General features: G+C 42.0%; 2 protein-coding genes across 2 annotated transcripts in view; both read right to left on the bottom strand.

Annotated features, from left to right (window-relative positions):
- The window catches only part of prmt3 (protein arginine methyltransferase 3), a 58,071-nt gene extending 52,249 nt beyond the window's left edge, over window positions 1-5,822 (bottom strand). The window contains exons 1-8 of the mRNA XM_083995917.1: window positions 5,787-5,822; window positions 5,378-5,510; window positions 4,513-4,595; window positions 4,355-4,404; window positions 4,130-4,235; window positions 3,540-3,705; window positions 2,867-3,008; window positions 962-1,027 (exon numbers count right to left, since the gene is read on the bottom strand). Coding sequence (XP_083852043.1) covers window positions 962-1,027; window positions 2,867-3,008; window positions 3,540-3,705; window positions 4,130-4,235; window positions 4,355-4,404; window positions 4,513-4,595; window positions 5,378-5,510; window positions 5,787-5,808 — 768 coding nt within the window. The 5' untranslated portion in view covers window positions 5,809-5,822. The remainder of the gene's footprint in view (window positions 1-961; window positions 1,028-2,866; window positions 3,009-3,539; window positions 3,706-4,129; window positions 4,236-4,354; window positions 4,405-4,512; window positions 4,596-5,377; window positions 5,511-5,786) is intronic.
- An 8,467-nt stretch (window positions 5,823-14,289) lies between these two features.
- On the bottom strand, window positions 14,290-18,479 carry htatip2 (HIV-1 Tat interactive protein 2). The gene is made up of 7 exons (XM_084000466.1): window positions 18,234-18,479; window positions 17,516-17,705; window positions 17,316-17,423; window positions 15,996-16,133; window positions 15,836-15,897; window positions 15,213-15,450; window positions 14,290-14,659 (listed from the first exon to the last, which is right to left on the bottom strand). Exons 1-6 carry the CDS (start codon window positions 18,356-18,358, stop codon window positions 15,243-15,245), a joined length of 831 nt encoding a protein of 276 aa, XP_083856592.1. The 5' UTR covers window positions 18,359-18,479; the 3' UTR covers window positions 14,290-14,659; window positions 15,213-15,242.
- Between the last annotated feature and the right edge of the window lie 780 nt (window positions 18,480-19,259).

Raw genomic sequence — 19,259 nt, 5'->3', positions numbered from 1 at the left:
GATTAGCTTTATTCTGATGTCATGGTGGGAACCTGAACTCTTTCAGAAGCCGGAGGTTCTTCTATGATCAAACAAACTCATAATGCGCAATTAACTTTTTCACTATAGCCTCTCTCTTCTTGTTGTTGAGTTTTTATTCAGCTCTATTTCAGGTTCCCATAGGAGTTAATTTGTTCATCTTCCCTCCCAGCTGGTGTTAAATGACCGCAGCACAGCTGCAGTGACGCTGCACCCATCTATATGTAACACTGTGCTTATCTGCCTCTCTATTTAAGGCGACTTGAAAAATTCTCCTTCAACATCCCGCTGCCTTTATGGGTTCACAGAAGTTTCCCCAACACACTGCTGCTGACACAACACAACACAGTGCTCCTCCTCACTCCTGCCTCCATCCCTCTGCGCTGCTCGGCCACATTTGTGCGCAACCCGTCCACCATCTCGACACAAGCTGAAACAAGAATATCCCTTTTTCCTTCTTCATCTACCGCTTCATGCGGAAGGTGACACTTCCCTCTCTGCAGACTGCTTCGCTCTGACAGGGATAATGTACGTTCCCATCAACACCAACCTCCCTCCCTTCCCTCCTCTACAGCCTCATCCCAGCACTAACCAGCAGCCGCCCATGTAATGGATGGTCATGATACAGGCCACTGCTTCCTGCAACTAAAGGCAATGGAAAACAGGGGGTGGGGATGGGGGGATGGGGGGATGGGGGGGTTGGGGTTATGGGTTTGGTGGTGGATTGCATGTGTCTGTTATCAGTACTCTGCAGTTGACACTCGAGGTGCTAATAAAGTCACACTGTGTTTTAAATCAGACACAATCTCCTTATTAATGTCTTTCCTGCAAAATGCACATGGCTATTCCTGCTGTACATGCAACCAGATGACATATACATGCACCTACATCAATGGATGCACACACACACACACACACACACACATTCAAGTAGCCAGCTCACCTTGTCTTTGAACACCTCAGGGTTGCGGTAGATGAAGTCGCGGTAACTCTCTGTGCGCACTTTATCCTGTGGAGAGAAGATTCAAACATAAGAACAAAGCCGAAAAGCAACTCTGATGGAAAACAAAGTGGGAACTGCTCTGAAATCCAACCGATCATTTGCTTTCTGCTGCAGCTTCTCGTGTTAGAAAGCTTCTGTTAGGTTGAAACAAAACTGGCCTTATCGCAAACCCCTCAGGGGGGGAAAAAAAAAATCTCAGAGCATGTGGTTATGTAAAGCTGTTTAGATGAAGGTGAGATAACTGCAGATCATAACAGACTACGTGGGATTCTTGCAACCTAAGAGCAAATTTATCGGATAAATACGAGTAGAGGGGGGTATTTTCCAAGTGGAGGTCAGGTCAGGACTCGCTAATTAACCTGCCAATCACATCTGCCCACAAACGCCAGAACTCCTCTGGTGGAAAAGCTACTGAATTGGTTGAAAACAGTGAAAGCGACACAGTGAGGAAGCTCAATACATTATATTGTTTCAACAAATCCGGGCATTTAGAGAAAGAAAAGTCCTGTAAAAATAACATAAGTAATGTCACTCAGTCAAAACAATTTAATTAGCTGCTATATTTGTGTTATTTAGCAACAACAATGACATAAAGACCAGGAAACCAACACTACATGTATAGTGTGCATAGTGATTATCATCATATCATAATCATAAAAATGTTTATTATAATTGACATAACATTAGGCTGTAGCTTCTTTTGCTGTGGAGTAATGCACATTTGCATTTAATCATGTGAGGACCAGTCCTGCTTTTGTCATTTAAAAGTTGTCTGAGGTTTGTGATGTCCAAATAATTTGTACTTTTGTGTTGTGCTGCGAATCAAAGATGAAAGAGCTTCTGATTTGTCTGCAGAAATATTTTAATTTCATCTCTTAAGACTTGATAAATCACTGCACGGTCAATTTTTTAATCACGGCATGCGCTGAAAGATTTATCAGTCTGAACCTGCCCATTAAGGCAATGTTGTGTAAAATGAAGGTGCTGTGGTTAGTACTTCAAAGAACAGCTTTCTTTCAGATACAGATTTCAGTTTCGGTGTCTGTTTCACCTCGCTTTTGATCACAGTGCGACTCGCAAAACTCCCAAGTTAAACACAGGCTGATGAAACTCGATTACTTTCATTTATTTTCAACTGAAGTGGCACACGTCGAACTCAGACAACGTGACGCCCTCGGTCATACAGTCTCTCATGCGAACTTGTGTTAAGAGTTCGTCACATCCTACTGCAAAGCCCCCCCACACCCCCCGATCACGTGTTCCCAGCCCCTCCTGAGGTTATGATGGAGTTTACAGCCTGACGCACACACACATGACGCAAAACTTAACAGTGCTTAGCACCAATCGGGACGGCCGATAGGGATATGTGTAAGCACTGCGGTAAGTAGAACAGGAAGGGAGGAGACAGAGCCCCCCTCCCCTCCCGTACACACCCCACTCCACCCACAAACACACACGCGCGCACACACCCTCCGCAGCTTGCTGACACTTTCAGGTTTCAGCGCTAAAGGAGTGTAAAAACAATTAATTTCCACATTTGGAGCAGCAGTGTCTCACATGAGGGCTCAGCTCTTATTGCTGATGTGTCACTTTGGAGAAAATGTCTTGTCTTGGGTATCAATGTGTGCATAGAGATGATCATTTTCATTTACATGCTACATCGAAATCTTTCAGCCAAGACGTATGCTGATGAGCCCACTTTTGCTCTGCAGAGACTGCTGCATCCAGAGAGAGGGGGGTGTGTGACTCATAAGACTGTCAAGACACTTGCAGGCCTGGTCAGCGTGTGTGTATGTGTGTGTGTTACATGTGTGTCTCGTGTCCGTGTATCTGCAGAACTCAGACCTTCAGCATCTCCTCGTGGATGCCGTAATGGCCGTAGGAGCTGAAGTACGCCTCGTCCTCGTCTTCCCGAAGCTCGGCCACGGCGCCCAAGTTGCCAGATTTGCTGGTTCCTGCATTCAGCACCAAACCCTGAGCCAGCAGCCTGGAAAGAACCACGGAGCAAATCCACGTTTAACTTCTCATATTAGGGCACGGGACAGAAGCAGTGACCAGAAAGCACACACAACCTTCATGCAGGACGTAGCAGTAAATGGAGGAAATGACAGGCATTCATCTTTCTAAATGTCTTCCAAACCTCCCCCCCCCCCCCCCCCCCAACCTCACTCTTTCTGTAATTTTCCCTTATTGCCCCCCTTCTTACTTCCCCTCCACACTCTCACCTCCATGCTGCAGTGGAATTTTCCCTTCCCCTTTTTATCTTTCCCCTTCCTCCAAACTTCTCCCACAAGGTATTCAAGGTAGTCTGTTGATGTTTCTGCAATACTGAGCTAACTGTCGCCCCCTGCTGGCCACCAGCATGTAGTGCAGAAGTAAAGCGACACACTGAGGTTTAATAAGCTCTCAAGAATGTAGATTTTTTTATGAATGGACCCAATGTTAACAAGGAGTAAAGTAAAATGGCAACTTTATCACACTCAGTGCTTATAAAACACGTTAAATTGCAGTCACTGACTTGAGTTTGTGCAGGTCATCCATGGCTCTGGACAGAGCCTCCTCTGAGAGACGGGCTTTCTCCTCAGCGGCCTGTGCCCTCTGCAGCAGTGCATCATGGGACCTAGCCCCAGACGATTGGCACGCTGATGAACTTGATCCCTCAATGTCACAAAGCTCCTCAGGATCTGCCAGAAACACACAAATGTAAAACATGGGTTGAACGCTCATCTAATCTTCTAATCATTTGTTTTAAGGTTTGCAGTTTTTTTGTGGTTGTTCTGTGTTTATGCACCACATTTTCTGTTATGAATGGCTGCTGATTAGAAAGTTGTTTAAAAACAAACAGAGAGGTAAAGTGTACTGAACTAAGGTTTTGAGTAGTTTTTTAATAATGTTTAATTAATATTAATACAAACTGTCCCTGTAAACTTTGATCCCTTAAAATGATATTACATTCGCACATTTTCAGCAATTTACCAATACCAATTAGAAACATCAGCGATGAATGGCTTCGTTCTCTGCTATTTTGTACAGTCAGTCAACAATAATACAAGGAGGGGAGACAGTCTGGAGGATTTAGTTTCATTAAGTTTAATGGAGTTACTTTACCCATCTGCAGCAGGGGGTCATCCTGTAGAACCGGCCGCAAGAAGTCCTCACTTTCCCAGGGAAGGGGAGCGTCAGGCAGGCCCGTCAGAGAGGATGCGTCACATTTCTATAAACACAGATTTGTTTAGGACAATAACATTATTCCTTGTTCTTCCAAGCAATTACTTGACTATCTTTATGAAAAAATACTATAAAAAGACTTTGAAACCAGATGAATGCTCTTACTGTTGACCGTATGAAGTTGATCATCTTTATATATCCATAGTCATCTAAACCTGGGATGGACAACAGGGTGAGTCTGAGTCATATACAGAATCAACATCAACAAAACCAAACAGTCCTGTGATTCCTAAATAAGGCACAGAACAGCAGTGCCAACTTACTGTGTTTTCTTATCACGTCTACAAGGTTGACCTGATGCTCCTCTGTGCAGTGCTGCAAGGTGGCAGGTACAGAACTGAGCAACCTGACAGACAAAAATACACAGGGAGGAAATTCTGTTTGATTACAGTGTACTTGTAATGAATGTGCTCGATGATAAAAGCCACTGTAACATACAGAAGCAAATCTGGATTTTTGTGAATGATCACAACCCCTAACACACTTGTGGTGCCGGTCTGGATTTACAGTGATTAGACCTGATGTATGTCACGGTACGCTGTGGTAGTTATGAAGAATTGTCCTGAGGTGGCTGTGGAGATTTACCCAAAACAATTGAGCATTACGAGTGCAAAATCCACAGTTTAACTTATGGTTTATAGATGTATGAACAATAAAAAGAATAATTCTCTCAAAAGTCACAAATCACATTACTGGATTCCATTTACTTATCTGGGACTGCAGAAAACCTGACTCATAGGGATGATGAGAACACAAACAAACCTTTTCACGTAAGGAAGAAATACTTTCTAGGCTTGTGTGGTAGCCATCTTTAAAGGTTTCTATGGAAACAGTGGCATCCTTACACAGTACTTTTTCCTTGATCAAACTTTGGTTTCTGCACATGCAACGCTGACACCTGCATGAAAAGCCCAGGGCTCCAACATCAGCCTCAAAGCATTTGTCATGAGTGATGTAAGTCTAATTACCATTCATACTATAAGTCAAGAATGTTGCAGTAAAAACAAGAATTTCAGGCGATTCATTTCTATTGTAAGAGAATCACTGCATTGCATTTCACTCCATATTATAATAAACATTGTTTTTTACTGTCTATTATCGCCGGGTGTGTTTAAAAAGCTATCTCACCTGTCACAGAACAAACAGGTAACTGACTGACTGTCCTCCTCCTCCTCCGTCCACTGCCACTGCTCTTCATCCTCTTCAATGTCGTCATCACCGTCAGAGAGATCGGGCATCTCCTCGACAGCTCCATCACCGTCTGTCAGCAGTAAAAAAGAAAAAACTCGTTACAACTGCATGTAGGAGCCACGAAGAGCTGAACACCAACCTCGGCAGTGCGGTTGTGGTTGTAAGCTAACTAAAGTTACTGCCCTCAGCTAAAGCCGGGCAAGATGTTGCTAGCGTTGCCTAACGCAACCAAACACAAAATTAACTGACTATACACGCAACAGACATCGTCGCTAATCGAAATATACGTTTGCATTTTTTAGCAGATAGGGTGTCTAAGTTTATATTTGCTATTTACAAAACTCACGTGCGTCTGTGTATTCTGCCATGTTGTCGCCTTGGTTTCGCTGGACTTCCTGGTTACGTCAGATGACGTCAAGAAGGGGGCGGGCAGCGTCAGAACAAGCACTTCCCCATATACACCACAAGATGTCGCCAAAGTAAACAGACAAAAAACTAAGGACTACTTTTTAACACCTGACCTGAATGACATGTACGAGGGCAGTGACTGACCATTGCCGACCACAGGGTGTGGTAAAGGCATCATTATATATATATAAAAAAATAAAATAAAAAAAAACCCATAAACAGACTAAAAACTGGACATTTTGGGCTGTTACAATGGAGTACCGAGTAAAAATCTAGTTGCACCATCACTGACAGAGTGCTACGTAGCTCCCATTAACTTCAAAGAGGTGGCAGCATGTAGGCTACCTCTGATCTAGCAGTCTGCTGGAAAGAGGCAGATTCAGTCTGAGCTGCATTTTCACTATCATCCATGCAGAGCCCTATGCCCAATTTTACCTGTGTATTTAATAGGCTACTTTTCAGTTTGCTAGTGTTCGTGTTGTGTGCCACCTTGTGGTACATCAACCACCGGTTAAAGAAAAGGACCTTTTGAGTAGGCTACAGTAGGCTATGCTCACACTGAACAAATTAAAACACATACAATTTCACACTCATTCACCCTCATACTCATACATGCACCAAGTGTCTCTATGAATATCACCAGCCACTTCACCAGACACAGAGGGTTCTGAATGTCCAAAGTTTCTTGGTACATTATTCATACAATTAGAGCAGGGTAAAGTCTGCAGGTGCCAGAATTCTGTAGGACTGCATGGGCGTTTATTGGCTCTTCAATATGCGTATACATTCTTCTTTGAGGTGTAATCACGTGGATCCCGGCACCTGCCTCTACAGCTGCATGGTTCATGGGAATCCCCATCCAACTGTGCATCACTAACCAGAGAAGAGAGAGACTACCACAGGGACAGCAGGATATCTTACTATTTTTTCTAAACTCTTCTTCCTCTCCACAATCAAGGGGACACATAGCCTATTAGAAATCAACCAAACTTGCTCCCTCATAAATCACATGTAGCTACCGGTATGCGACTTAGACTCAAATGAAGATGGTAATGACTACCCTACCTGTGACTCTCAATTTTAAGTATAGCACTTGTCAGTCCTGATGGATACAAAGTTAGACATAACTCTGAGTTCTTGTTTTTACTCATCTGAATCGTTCAGTTGTAGCAGGAAGTGTTCAAATACTCACCAATAACCAAAAAGAAGCAGAAAAAATGATTCCTCACAGAAATGCTATTCATTTGTCAGTGGTCATGTTGTTACGCCTGATCGATGTAGCCTACATCTGAATGTAAACAAACCACCCAAATATAACATTCAGAGTTGTGCATGCAAGACCAACTGAAAATATTCAAATGGTAATTTTTAAGGATATGTAGCCTACATAAAGTGGGACAATGTAAAAATCATTGTCCTGGTTGTATTTTATGCCTGAGGTCAGAGATGAAAACTGTAAACTTACTGCATCCAGCCTGCAGTTATGTGCTCAGACTCGGTTGATGGCTGCAAGCATTTAAAAATTCTCCACATTAGAGACTGCCACACCACACCTACCTACATTATTACATATGGTAGCCTACTTACAGTATGTATTGAGAGTTCTGATATTGAGCTGTTTTTTGGCCGTTTGGGTTGGGCGTGTTTGGGGCTGGCTTTGAGTTGTTTGCAGGTTGTTTGGCGGCTTTTGCCTCAAGACCTGGCAACCCGCTGGATGCCAACCGCCGTAAACCGAGAAGAAGACCTGGCAACCCTCCTACTGCTTCTTCGCTGCACATCGGACTTTCGACACGGTCACGGTATGAATCGTTCCTTTGTTTATTTGCTCTGTCAGAAATGGACGGACTGTTTGCCCTAATCTAGCACTAGCAGCCATACACCAAACTCTTCTAAAAGCATTAACTAAACATCAAAAGTTGTCCATTATAGTTAGTTGTAGTTTTCAAACTAAAAAAACACTAATAGCCTACTACTAATCAGGGCAATCAATCAGTAATCGTTGGTTTACAGGTGTGTACAGTTGTGTTGCTAGCAGATGTAGCCCAGGGTTGCCAACTTTTGGTCCTGGGCTGGAGTGAGATTCTGTTGGCCGGGGGGGGGGGCTGGCTATCTGTAATAATAGTAATAGTAATGTTTAATGTAGATTCTCTCTCTCTCTCTCTCTCTCTCTCTCTCTCTCTCTCTCTCTCTCTCTCTCTCTCTCTCTCTCTCTCTCTCTCTCTCTCTCTCACACACACACACACACACACACACACACACACACACACACACACACTATACCTGCAAACTGAGTAGAGGTGGAATAGGTGACAATATATCCCTCTAGGGGGGTCTGGGGGCACCCCCCCAGGAAAAATTTTGATTTTAACATGTATTTGAAGCATTCTGGTGTACTCTGAGAAAAAAATAAAGGGAAAACACAACATTTGCTTCAGATAAGAGGGAAAAAAGCAGATCTGTGGTTCCTATCATTGTATGGCTGGAGTGTATGAAACTGGTCTAGTGGGGAGCTGTGGCTTTTGGCCTGGCCCAGCCTATTGAGCCTATTAATATATGAAAGGACAGAACAGACATGTCCTGTGATTTTCAGTCTTCTACTACAGCCTGATGATACAAGTCAGGTCCTGAAATGTGTGTTTCTCTTCTGTAATAAACATTCTACATACCCATTCGGAGTTTGCAGGTATGGGACACGCGCATGCATGCGCACACACACACACACACACACACGCACGCACACACACACGCACACGCACACACACACACACACCTGTTGCTGCGCTGTCTCTCTCTCCTCTGCTCTCTGGACTGAGCTGCCTGGCTGTACTTTTGGGCTACCCAGTCAGCATCTTGATTTTATAGTTTTCAACGGACTGGCCCAACCAGCCCGACCGCAGGCGTCAGTTCGAGCCGCGTTCAGTCCGAAAACATAACTCGGTCAGTGTAGAGACGCCAGTTGCCACTGCGCACCGCCGCTGTGGGTGGGGGGGTGGCTCGCGGATCGACAACTCCCCGTCCTACTGTGCTGTGATCACAGGCTTGAGCAGCCGTCCAATCGACACGCGGATAAGCATCGCGCACACCAATCAGAGAGCCTATTGATGAGTGCCAAAGCTTGCTTTTTAAATTTTTTTTTTTTTTTTCAAATCGCTTGATTTTGGCGTGAGAATTGTTTGAGTGGCGTGAGAGCGTGAGACAGGACCTAAAAGCGTGTGACACACGCCAGATGCGTGAGAGTTGGCAACCCTGTGTAGCCTAGCTAGTAGGTAACGTTACGTTACCAGATTTTTTATGCAAATGAGAATGACCGATGCATTCTGGGTAATTTAGGGGCAGCTACCGGCATTTTTACATTGCACTCAGTGGCTTTTTGTGTTTTGATGGAGCGTAGACTAACTAACAATTAATCTGAATGTTTTATTTTGTGTTTCTTTTGTAGCACTATGTCTCATAATTATTTTGACACCCTCTTTGAAACCCACCGTTCAAGCTATCTTGAAAAATTACAATTAATGAATCTGCCGGTATGCTCATTTAGCCTCCCACAGTGATCAATGACCCCACAAAGTGGCCAGAAATGTCTTATCCAGACATCTACACGTATTTGGTCGAATCACCGGGGAGGTTTTGGCTAAGTGTTGTCTGTTAATAACCTGTTAAGAGCCAACTTTTTTGTTAGTTAGTTTGTCAAGCCAGTTAGGCTGAACTTTTCAATGGAGGGATGCTGGTAGCTGCCCCTAAATTACCCAGAATGCATCGGTCATTCTCATTTGCATAAAAAAGCTGCTCTGGTCTATGGGCCTGTATTTAGCCTAACGTTGCATGAAACGTTGCTTCTGGTTCAGTGACACTCTTAAAAGCAACAGAAAATAAAATAAATATAGGCCATCAAGCAGTGTTTTAAGTTTTTTTTTATTTGACGTCAGACTGAAAGATAAGTAGAGCTCAGGGTAGGATTGATAAACACGATGAAAACTTTGGCATTTAGCCTACAGTCTATGGCAAACTAATGCACTTGTTTAACCATAGACTGTATAATAAAGGTGTAACCTCAAAGGTGTAGCTACCACAAGCATGTGGCAGGTCACACCTGCTGGTGCTGTCTCTGAGAAGAAACTGTTGATTTGGTCCGAGGACAGTCAATCCCCCGCTGAACTGCTGGACTTGCCCTCCATGTCTGATGCTTGAAGGAGAGGCTTTGCATCTTTTCCCTGTTCAGGTATGGTGGTCAGCTCCCCAGAGGCCGAGGGAACAACTGTTGATGTGTTTCCTGTTAAAGTCAAACTAGGGGGAGGAGTAGTCTGGTCAAATGTCTGACTGGCTGGTTCACTGGCTGTTGAATTGGCACTAGTGGAGGAATCACTGCTAGTGTCAAACCTCTGGAAAGGTTTAAATTTGCCCTGGACATGGATTTGTGCTCTGTCTGGTGGTGGAGGATGCCAGTTGCTGGACTGTCTTCCCTTGACGTCGTTGTTCTTGTTACCATGTGCATAACTGCCTGGATTCTGATTTACAGATGCAAAACCCGTTTCCAAGAACTTACTGCCTGCAGCAGAACTAACCTGGGGGTGTGGTTTGTCAGAACTAGGCTTGAGATGCCGGACATGGGCGTATCCTCTTGGTTCAGGTGGCACATCACTGCTATAGACCCTGGGCCTCCATGGTAGATAGGGTGTCTGTGTTTGAGCTATTCCTGCTGGATTGCTGCCAGGGGAATGTCCCTTCAAGATTGAGTCAGTGGGTTTTAAAACATCTGGCAAAGGGTTTGTTCTGGTGTGACTAAAGCTTTTGGGGGAAATATAAGTATTTCGATACACACTCAATTCAGGCATTGTTTTGAGAGGTGACTTCTGCAGAGGATGCAAGTTGGGTCTAGAGGAGCTTGCGTGAATATTGACGGCTTTATTTGGACCTGCTCTACTGCTGTGTGAATAAATGAGGCTCTTTCTGTTGTTGGGTCCAAAGCCAATTGGAGCTTTGTCTGCAGGAACAGGTGAAAAACCTCCTTTTGACTTAGGTTTTGCACGATAGAGAGGGGATGGAAACTGAACTGAACCTGTGGAGGTGAAAGAATCAGAGTTTGCTTCATGAATCCTCCTGCCACCAGGAAAAGTTGCTGCTTTGTTTGCAAAGCGATTGTACATCACAGAACTTTGTCCTTGTGTATCTAATCCTGAGCTCATAAAAGAATTTAAGTGGCTGGTCAAAGGAACACTGCCATGTTGTGTTTCAGGCATAACAGGGGAAGGATGGCGGATTTGAACTTGTAATGATTTAGCACCAGCGGTGTGATCTTCTTGAGCAGCATACACATTGCCACTTTGACCTTCACCCATGTTTGATGTCTTGTAACCAGCTTTGTTGCGTCTGAGAATAGGGGATTCCATCCATCTTTCATAGTCTCTGTTGTCATTGTGGACTCCAGTTGGGTATTGTCCTGCCTGGACACGGACAGCATAACCTACTGAAACAAACATATATTATACAGGCTTTCTAGCCGACAACTCATCTTTAGTCATGTTTTATCAATGCAGATTGACATAATTCACCTCTCTTGGAGTTCTCACAATTTACACCACAAGCCAGTAGCCAAAAGCAAAGCCCAAACAGCCTGTAGAGTAAAGGGCAACACATTAGATCATGAGCTCCCAGTGTGTTTTCACAAGAGCCACAATTAAAAGGAACATTGAACAGGACAATTTACCTCAAACAGTCCACACAGGTCATTGTTCAGTTTTGCTCAAGAGAACCATAGCCAACAGTTAATCAGGCATCAACTAACCTGTTGCCAGAGGAAGCAAAGACCAAGACCTGTATTTGTAAACTCCCACACAGTGAGTGCTCAGCTGTTCCTCATCTTGGCCTAATTGCTGCACAGCCATGGTGACAACATACAGAGCTGCAGGGAGGAAAATATACTGAAGATTCCCTTAACAATGCCATTTTCCTTGTTAACTTCAAAACATGTGCAATTGTGCAGTAAAAATGTAAGCAAAAATGTACATGAAAATGTGTACAAAAATGTACAAAAACATGTGTAATTTGTGTAATTCAGTGGTTTTCCTTTTGCCTGAAAATTTCTCTTCAAGTGAAACTACTTTTTATTTGTACGTTTAGCTTTGTTCATAACCCAAAATTCACCCTGATTTATCTTTCAATGTTGTAACAGGCTTTTGTCATAGCAGGTGTTGCCAATAAGTTTAACGATGGCTCCATTATCTGCAAGTTTGTGTGACAACAGCATGCTCAGTCCCAGGAACCTGCTCCTTAAATCTCATTTGAACATTCATTCATGTGCTTTTCATATCATCTGTTTGCCAGTTATTTAGTAAAAAGAAGACCTTGGTATGGTATTGCCTAGAGATTGAAGAAAGCCTGCAGGAGGGTGAATCCATCTAGGCCTCTACAGCACAATGTGTGAAACCACGTTTAGTCACAAGGGGGGGCTACTAGATCAAGCAGGGAGAAGGCAAGTTTATTGAAAACCTTGTCTCAAACACAGGCTGTATTAAGTGCTTTACATAGAGCAATGAAGTGCATTCAAACACAATAATGGAAGCATATAATTAAGGTAGAAAACAAAATAGACACATAAGAACAATTAAATACATGTATGTTTACACTGTATTCAGAAAATGTGGCATACCACATGCAAACTTAAGATGATTTTTGCCTTTTAAAAGTCCCAACAAAAGTAAATACAAAACAAACAAATGAATAAGCACTCATATACATAATACCTGGTAAGGCCTAAACTGGTGTCCTAGATTATAGGAGCACAGTTTAGCTGCAGATACATGGTGACAAAGTTAAGAATCAAAAAATGTTATCCAAAAACTTTCAGTTGCTGGCATCATATTAATTAATATATCCACAAGCTAAAGATGCTGTTCAACCCACAATGAACAAATATATCATGGCATACTCAGGGTTCGACAATAACGGTTGCCCGATTGCCCGGGGCAAGTAAAAATTACCGGCGGGCAGGTAGAACCTGCGCGGACTTGCCCGGTCGGGCAAGCACCGACTCAGATTTTATTATTTTTTATTTTCGGACGTTTTATGCATTTATTTTGAAAGGACAGCTGGAGAGAGACGGGGGGAGAGGGAGCGAGTGAGAGGGGGGGTTGACGCGGAGCAAAGGCACTGTCAGGTGGGATCGAACTGGGTCGCTGCAGCGGGTGCTCTACCAGGTGAGATAGGCTGTACGTTGCTCGCGGCTGGCTGTATTTAATCGGCGATTTCACCGAGCATTTCACTGACGGTGAGCGGCCTGACGCTGCTTCATTAACGCCGCCGCTGTTTCAGACTCGGGGCAGACGCACCGTTTAGTTACCATACCGACGAGCTAACGTGTCCTATCCTGTTGTCAATAAACACACGTGGAGAGTAGACGGCGCTTCAAACAGGGGTGTGAAACATGCGGCCCGCGGGCCAAAACCGGCCCAACAGTGGGTCCAGTCCGGCCCTCAGCAAGTGTGAAAATTTTAAATTGCACATATTTTTATCAAGAAATTTCAGGTGGTTCATAATATGTTTTGTAAAAGGATAGTTCATTAACTGTAAACATCTTAATAATGTACTAAAACAGAGGAAAAATAAACATTTTAAAATATATGTATAGGCTATCATGCTATTGCTTTACTGGTTAGGCCTACTTGAGATCAAATTGTGCTGTTTGTTACCCCTGAACTAAATTGAGTTTGACACACATGATTGGCTGTTTGCCTGTCACTGTTGTTTCAATGTCCACATCCTTGAGTTTTACAGGGGCAACTCAATAAACTAGAGTAACATGGAAAAGTCTAGGCTATTTCCAGTAGTTCAAGTCAAATGGCCCCAACCAAGTATTGAGAGCATATAGATGGACATGAACATTTTCATATTAAAAAATATTTTTTAAATTGGTCTTTTCTAATATATATATATATTTTAGATACTGCATTAATACTGAAGCTAAATTGTCCACTGCAGCATGTGAATGCAATGAAAAGAATAAAATCTGACTGGAGGAGCCAGCTATCTGTTAAAATGTTGTCCAGGTTAATGTTTTTAGCCATTAAAAGGCCCTTCAGTTCAAGATTTCAACTGTGATCGGGCATTAAACAGGTGGCTCACCTGTTCAGATAGGGCATGGAGGGTGCAACTGCTACTGGTCAAATAATGTGAAATAGCAGTTAATTTTACATGTCTGCAATGATTGCCATTTAAATGCAATTATAGATAATAATAAATACTGCTTTCTGAAGAAAGAAGTGTTGTGTATAGTCAACAGGAAGGATTTTAGTAAGATATAAGTCATGAGCGAAAGTATGCACCACACAACCAGAAAAAAAAACCTAGGCAGGGCAAGTAAGAATTTAGATGGGGCAAGTAGACTTGAAAAGTACTTGCCCGACAGGGCAAGTACGAAAAAACCTTAACGTCGGACCCTGATACTATATTATGCCATAAATATAGTTAAAACTCTTTCAATACAATTGTGCAAGTATAATATAACATAGATATGGACATCAGATATTCTCATTGTTGATTAAGTTAGCATCCAGCAGTATCAAGTGCAGAATAAACCAGGACTTATGATAAGGCAGTGGTTCAATCTGTTGTTTCAAAGCACAAATGGTGAACATGAAAAAGCCTGGCAACACTCCCCTCATGAAATATCATAAAAGAAACCCATTTACATATAAAGACCAAATATTTTTGCTTGCTCCACAGGGTGAGCAACAGATGAAAACTTTTACAATCCACCATTTGGTTTCCTGAGAGTGATGAGTGTTTGCAGAGTGGAGCCATGTCAGTATGTATCTGCTGGGAAGAGAAAATTAATAGTTCAGTGCCATAGGTTACACAAGAAATGTGTCATTCACACAGATATGGCTGTACAGTCAAGTAAATATGACTTCATACTTTTAACAATTCTTTAGAGAGTTAATCTTCTAAACTTTTACCACAGCCATTTTGATAGCTCTGCTGAAACATGGATTTGGATCATGAAGTGTTTTGAGATGAAAACAGAAAGCATTTGTTGGGGCAGCTGCTACAAAGGGATAAGGTTTTTTTTCTTTTACATCAGACTAAAAAGATAAAATGATCAGGATCTGTCTTTGAGTCCAGTAATGGTAACTATGAATATACTTATTTGTTATTAATAATTATCATTTGTTCGGTTTCTGTATAATCAAAGAGTGCTTTCATTAGCAAACAGGATGTGGGCATTAACATGTGTTAAATATTAACAACTCAATGTCCCATGTATTCATCAGTCCAACATGGGCCACTCCAATGTCAGGAAACACTGTGAACAGGTTAATTAGGCTATACTGCTAAACCATACCAATCATAATCTATACGTTTTTCTCACCTTGTGTATTTTAAGCTCCCTCTTAATTCCCTATTTATTTCCCAGACTGGTGATGTCTTTGTTCTCCAGGATCTCCATCTTCTGCTCAGGTTGAAGCAGAGTGTTTGACACCATCGCCTTTGCTACTGCTTGAATAGAGATGGCCATGGACGTCGAAAACACAGCAGTGACGGCACCAAAGAACTTCCTGGCCATCCACTCGCCAGGCCGGCTCTCCTGTCTATCCACTAACAAAACTCTGTGGAGAAAAAACACAAAGGTAGCAAGCAATAAGTTTAAGATGTTAAATTCTCAACAACCAAATGTGAAATCAGTTTTTCTCCACCCGGGTGGTGGTTAACAATATTCATTCTCAGTATGTCACACTAGAACAGGGAACTTATACAGAGTAGGACAATCAACACTTTGTATCATGTAAAAGGGTGCTATTGTATGGTTTGCATAACTCTCAAAAACACTTTGACTCAGTTGTTTTGAGTTTGGCACATTCAAATTTCATGCAATGGTTCATGCATGATAGAAATCACATGGTGTCACAAGTGCCCTGTTTTGGGGTACATTTCTCCTTGAATCTGGATGTTTGTCTCACTAAAGTACTGAACTGAGTAAATTAGATCACTCACCCTGGTCTGTAAATTGCATATCTGTCAAAACCAAGCTCCCCAATTTCTGCTTCCACTTGTCCCTGGAAGAAAAATCCATGTTGATTTTACTGTGATTGTCTAATGTCACTGTGTGTTCGGAGGCACGCAGTGCATGCAGTGGAGTGAGGGCATAGAATACCTTGACTTTGAGGTAGAGGAAGCTGCTGTTTTTATCAGCCCCTCTGGAGGACTCCAGGTGGAACTGTGTGCAGCCTCCGGCCTTGGCGAGCTCGGCTGATTTTAGAACATAGTCATGGTCAACACGGACGAATCCATCCTGAAATGAAAGAATGAACAGGCATGATCAGGAAAATCCTAATTTGACAGCGTTTTGATGATGGCTAAAATACAGTAATAAATTCAGTTGTTTATTACAATAAGATTTGTAGCTGATTATAAATAAAGTATCAGTAAAATCACATTTTAGTAAAAGCATCATAGTTGGACCATGATGATTGCTGACTGTCTTTTCGAGTCGTACAGGTGACAAGAAGTAAAGATTTTTCACAGTCTATCAAACATTTAATAAACATGTTTTACTGAATTGGACAAATTAGTTTAATGTTATAGTGATACACTGTTTCCCATAAAGTTGGATTATTTATTTTTTTACATCTTCTCATGAAATGATTGTGACAATGTGATTTATTCTTAATAGATAAAGTGTATATCTTCTTATACACTGATAACTTGAACTCAGTATGTAATCATTGTACCTAGTCTAAGGTGATTACTGATGTGTAATAGGAATAAAAAAGAGGTATGTATCTAAAAACAAAATTATTCCAACTTCATGGGCAACAGTGTATTGTGAATATAATATAAATAACTTAAATCTTGAAGCAACACTTATTATCCAGTATTTCTTTCTCCATACTGCCAGACATTTCAACAACCTAGTTACGTTACTAAAGGGTTTATGGACTGAGGATAAGATAATCTGCAGTAGCAATTGCTCATTTGAAATAAAGCCCTTTTTATTTTACACAACTAATGTGTATAACTTTAAGTGAGAATTATTGCCCAACCAATACTGGATTTTAGAGGATAATCCTTCAGTGATATATGACAGCCCAGTGTTGTTATTATTTTGTTATGTAAACTAGTAAGGTGGATGGACATGTATGATCAGGATCCTATGAATTATGTATTTAAGACATTTTACAGTTTACAGTACTTGATGTCCCTTCCGTGAACAAGCTATGTAATAACATTATTTCTTCTTGCCTAAAATACAGCTTTATCCCCCTGTCACACAACTTTCTGTTACTTATCGTCCTTCATGTAGAGATTTCAATGCATTTTAATTACCGTAGTCAATATCAGTAAATACTTGAGCCATTTGCAAAGAAACTGCTTAGTCATTGCCAGAGTCCAAATTGCTTAGTCATTGCCACTGACTAATAAACCCATCAAATCCCAGGAGATATACAGTGCAACACTAATAAATTTGACTTACAGCCCCTGATTTTGCTCTGGTTGTTCCCAGACAGCAGTAGCCCACATCATGGCCCTTGAAGGTGGCTGCGTAATCATCAAGCTTCTCAAAGTCCACCACCTCCTGTACCTGGAACAACAGGTGTAAAGCAAAAATTAAACTCTCAACACGTATTAATCTTGGATACACTGTGAAAAATGCTGTCAAATCAACCCACTGACCAAATTTTTGTATGCTTCGCCCTCAAAGGTGAGCTGTCTCCGGCCAATGAGAGTGATCTTGGAGAAGATGTTGCGCTCCAGCAGGTCTTGGAGCAACAACCTTCCCGTTTCCCCAGAAGAACCAAGGATAAAACAGCTTTTATTTTGCTGCTTGAAGTTCTCCTCCAGGGTCTTCATGTCCTCAGCCATGCTGTGTGCCACCACAAACCAACCACTGTGTTAGCCAACATGAATGAACACAGGTAATACTACTCAAAGTGTGTCAAATGTCATGTGCTTTATGCCAGGTAATGTGCTGAACCATGTGGTGCAACAATCAATTTAATTAAAAAAAATATATATTAAAATTGGGGATGTACAGGATCCTGATTCAGACGAATTAATCAGATGATGCAGACAATCTAATAAACACTCCTCATTGTGTTGTACATGGTGTGTACGTTTTCCAAATAGAAAGGGAACTTTAAATTGACGTATTTCTCAATGGTACTTTGGTTTGACGTTCACTATAACACAAAGACAGGCGCATCCCTCGGTCAAAATCAGTTTGTCTGCTTTACGCTGGTCCACATGTCCAGGACCGTATAATTGAACATTAAACATTAGCTTGGTTACATTCGCCTTTACGTTGTGTATCTAGTGTCATACAACGCCTAGATAAACATTCGATCGCACCGAGTGTCAGTGAACGTTACCAGAGACTCCCGCTGTACGTTACCTGGAGTATTTAACGGAAACGGAGTCGTCGAAATAATTCAGAACCAATGCAATTACAACAACTGCGAGAGTTATAAACCCGGTCGCTTTTCCCAGGGTGGTGACCACCAGTTTCATAAGGGACATTGCCAGGAGAAGCGGTTAAATTGCTGGAGCACTTCCTGGTTGCTTCATGTCTACGGAGGGAGCTGTCCTTTCCGCCGCCTTGATAGGCTGAGGAAAAAACAAGACGTTATCGTCACCGGCACATGTAGCTGGATCTGGGCTGCGGGTTCACTGCAAGAGTGTTGATGCTAGATTTTATTTATTCAGTGATTTTTTTGTGAATCCTGAAGAAAGAGGATGAAGCTCAAAACTCCACATGCGTCGGCCCCATCTTTAATCCCAGCACAGACAACGCTGTGGTTGGCGCATGCGCATTTACGCTCAAACTATAATGAACTTTATCTGAGAGAGAACTCCTCAGGACGTGAATTTCACTTTTTTTAAAAAATCAGACATATTAATTAGACACTAAAAGAAAATAAGAATCAATAAAAGTAAGAATAAATGGCAATGATCAATAAATGCAGTGGATATTTACCATGGGGTCCTCACTACACATAGCTATGTATCTGTGGTGCTCAGATTCGTCATTGACCCCACACTGAATTGAACCAGTATAAAGGGTTTATTGGCTAATCATTATTAATATTTTTATTTTTATGTTGAATCAATTCAGCATTGTTAGCCATGCGATAGACTGGTGACCTGTCCAGGGTGTACCCCGCCTCTCGCCCTAACTCAGCTGAGATAGGCTCCAGTTCACCTGTGACCCTAGTGAGGATAAGCGGTATAGAAGATGAGTGAATTAATTAATCAATTAAACATATAATTGGGCAATTTACAAACATGGAAGTGTTAAGTGGTGGAGAAAATCAACAATGGATAGAATTGAGAAAAGAAACACATTGTCATGCTTTTAACCTTTAATGCTTGCAATTGTAGCCTATACCTTGTACAAGTAGTTAGTTTAGTTTAGTTTTTT

Source organism: Trachurus trachurus (assembly GCF_905171665.1).
Source record: "Trachurus trachurus genome assembly, chromosome: 3".
In the NCBI taxonomy this organism is placed as follows: domain Eukaryota; kingdom Metazoa; phylum Chordata; class Actinopteri; order Carangiformes; family Carangidae; genus Trachurus; species Trachurus trachurus.
Note: the sequence above shows the minus strand (reverse complement) of the source record. Positions and strands in the feature narration are given on the sequence as shown.

Excerpts from the sequence above, each read along its gene's own strand:
- htatip2 (XM_084000466.1), bottom strand. The coding sequence starts at position 18,358 with ATGTCCCTTATGAAACTGGTGGTCACCACCCTGGGAAAAGCGACCGGG. Across the intron at positions 17,706-18,233 it reads GTTTCCGTTAAATACTCCAG|CATGGCTGAGGACATGAAGA; the intron begins GTAACGTACAGC and ends GGTGGCACACAG. Across the intron at positions 15,451-15,835 it reads TATGCAATTTACAGACCAGG|AGTTTTGTTAGTGGATAGAC; the intron begins GTGAGTGATCTA and ends TTTTCTCCACAG.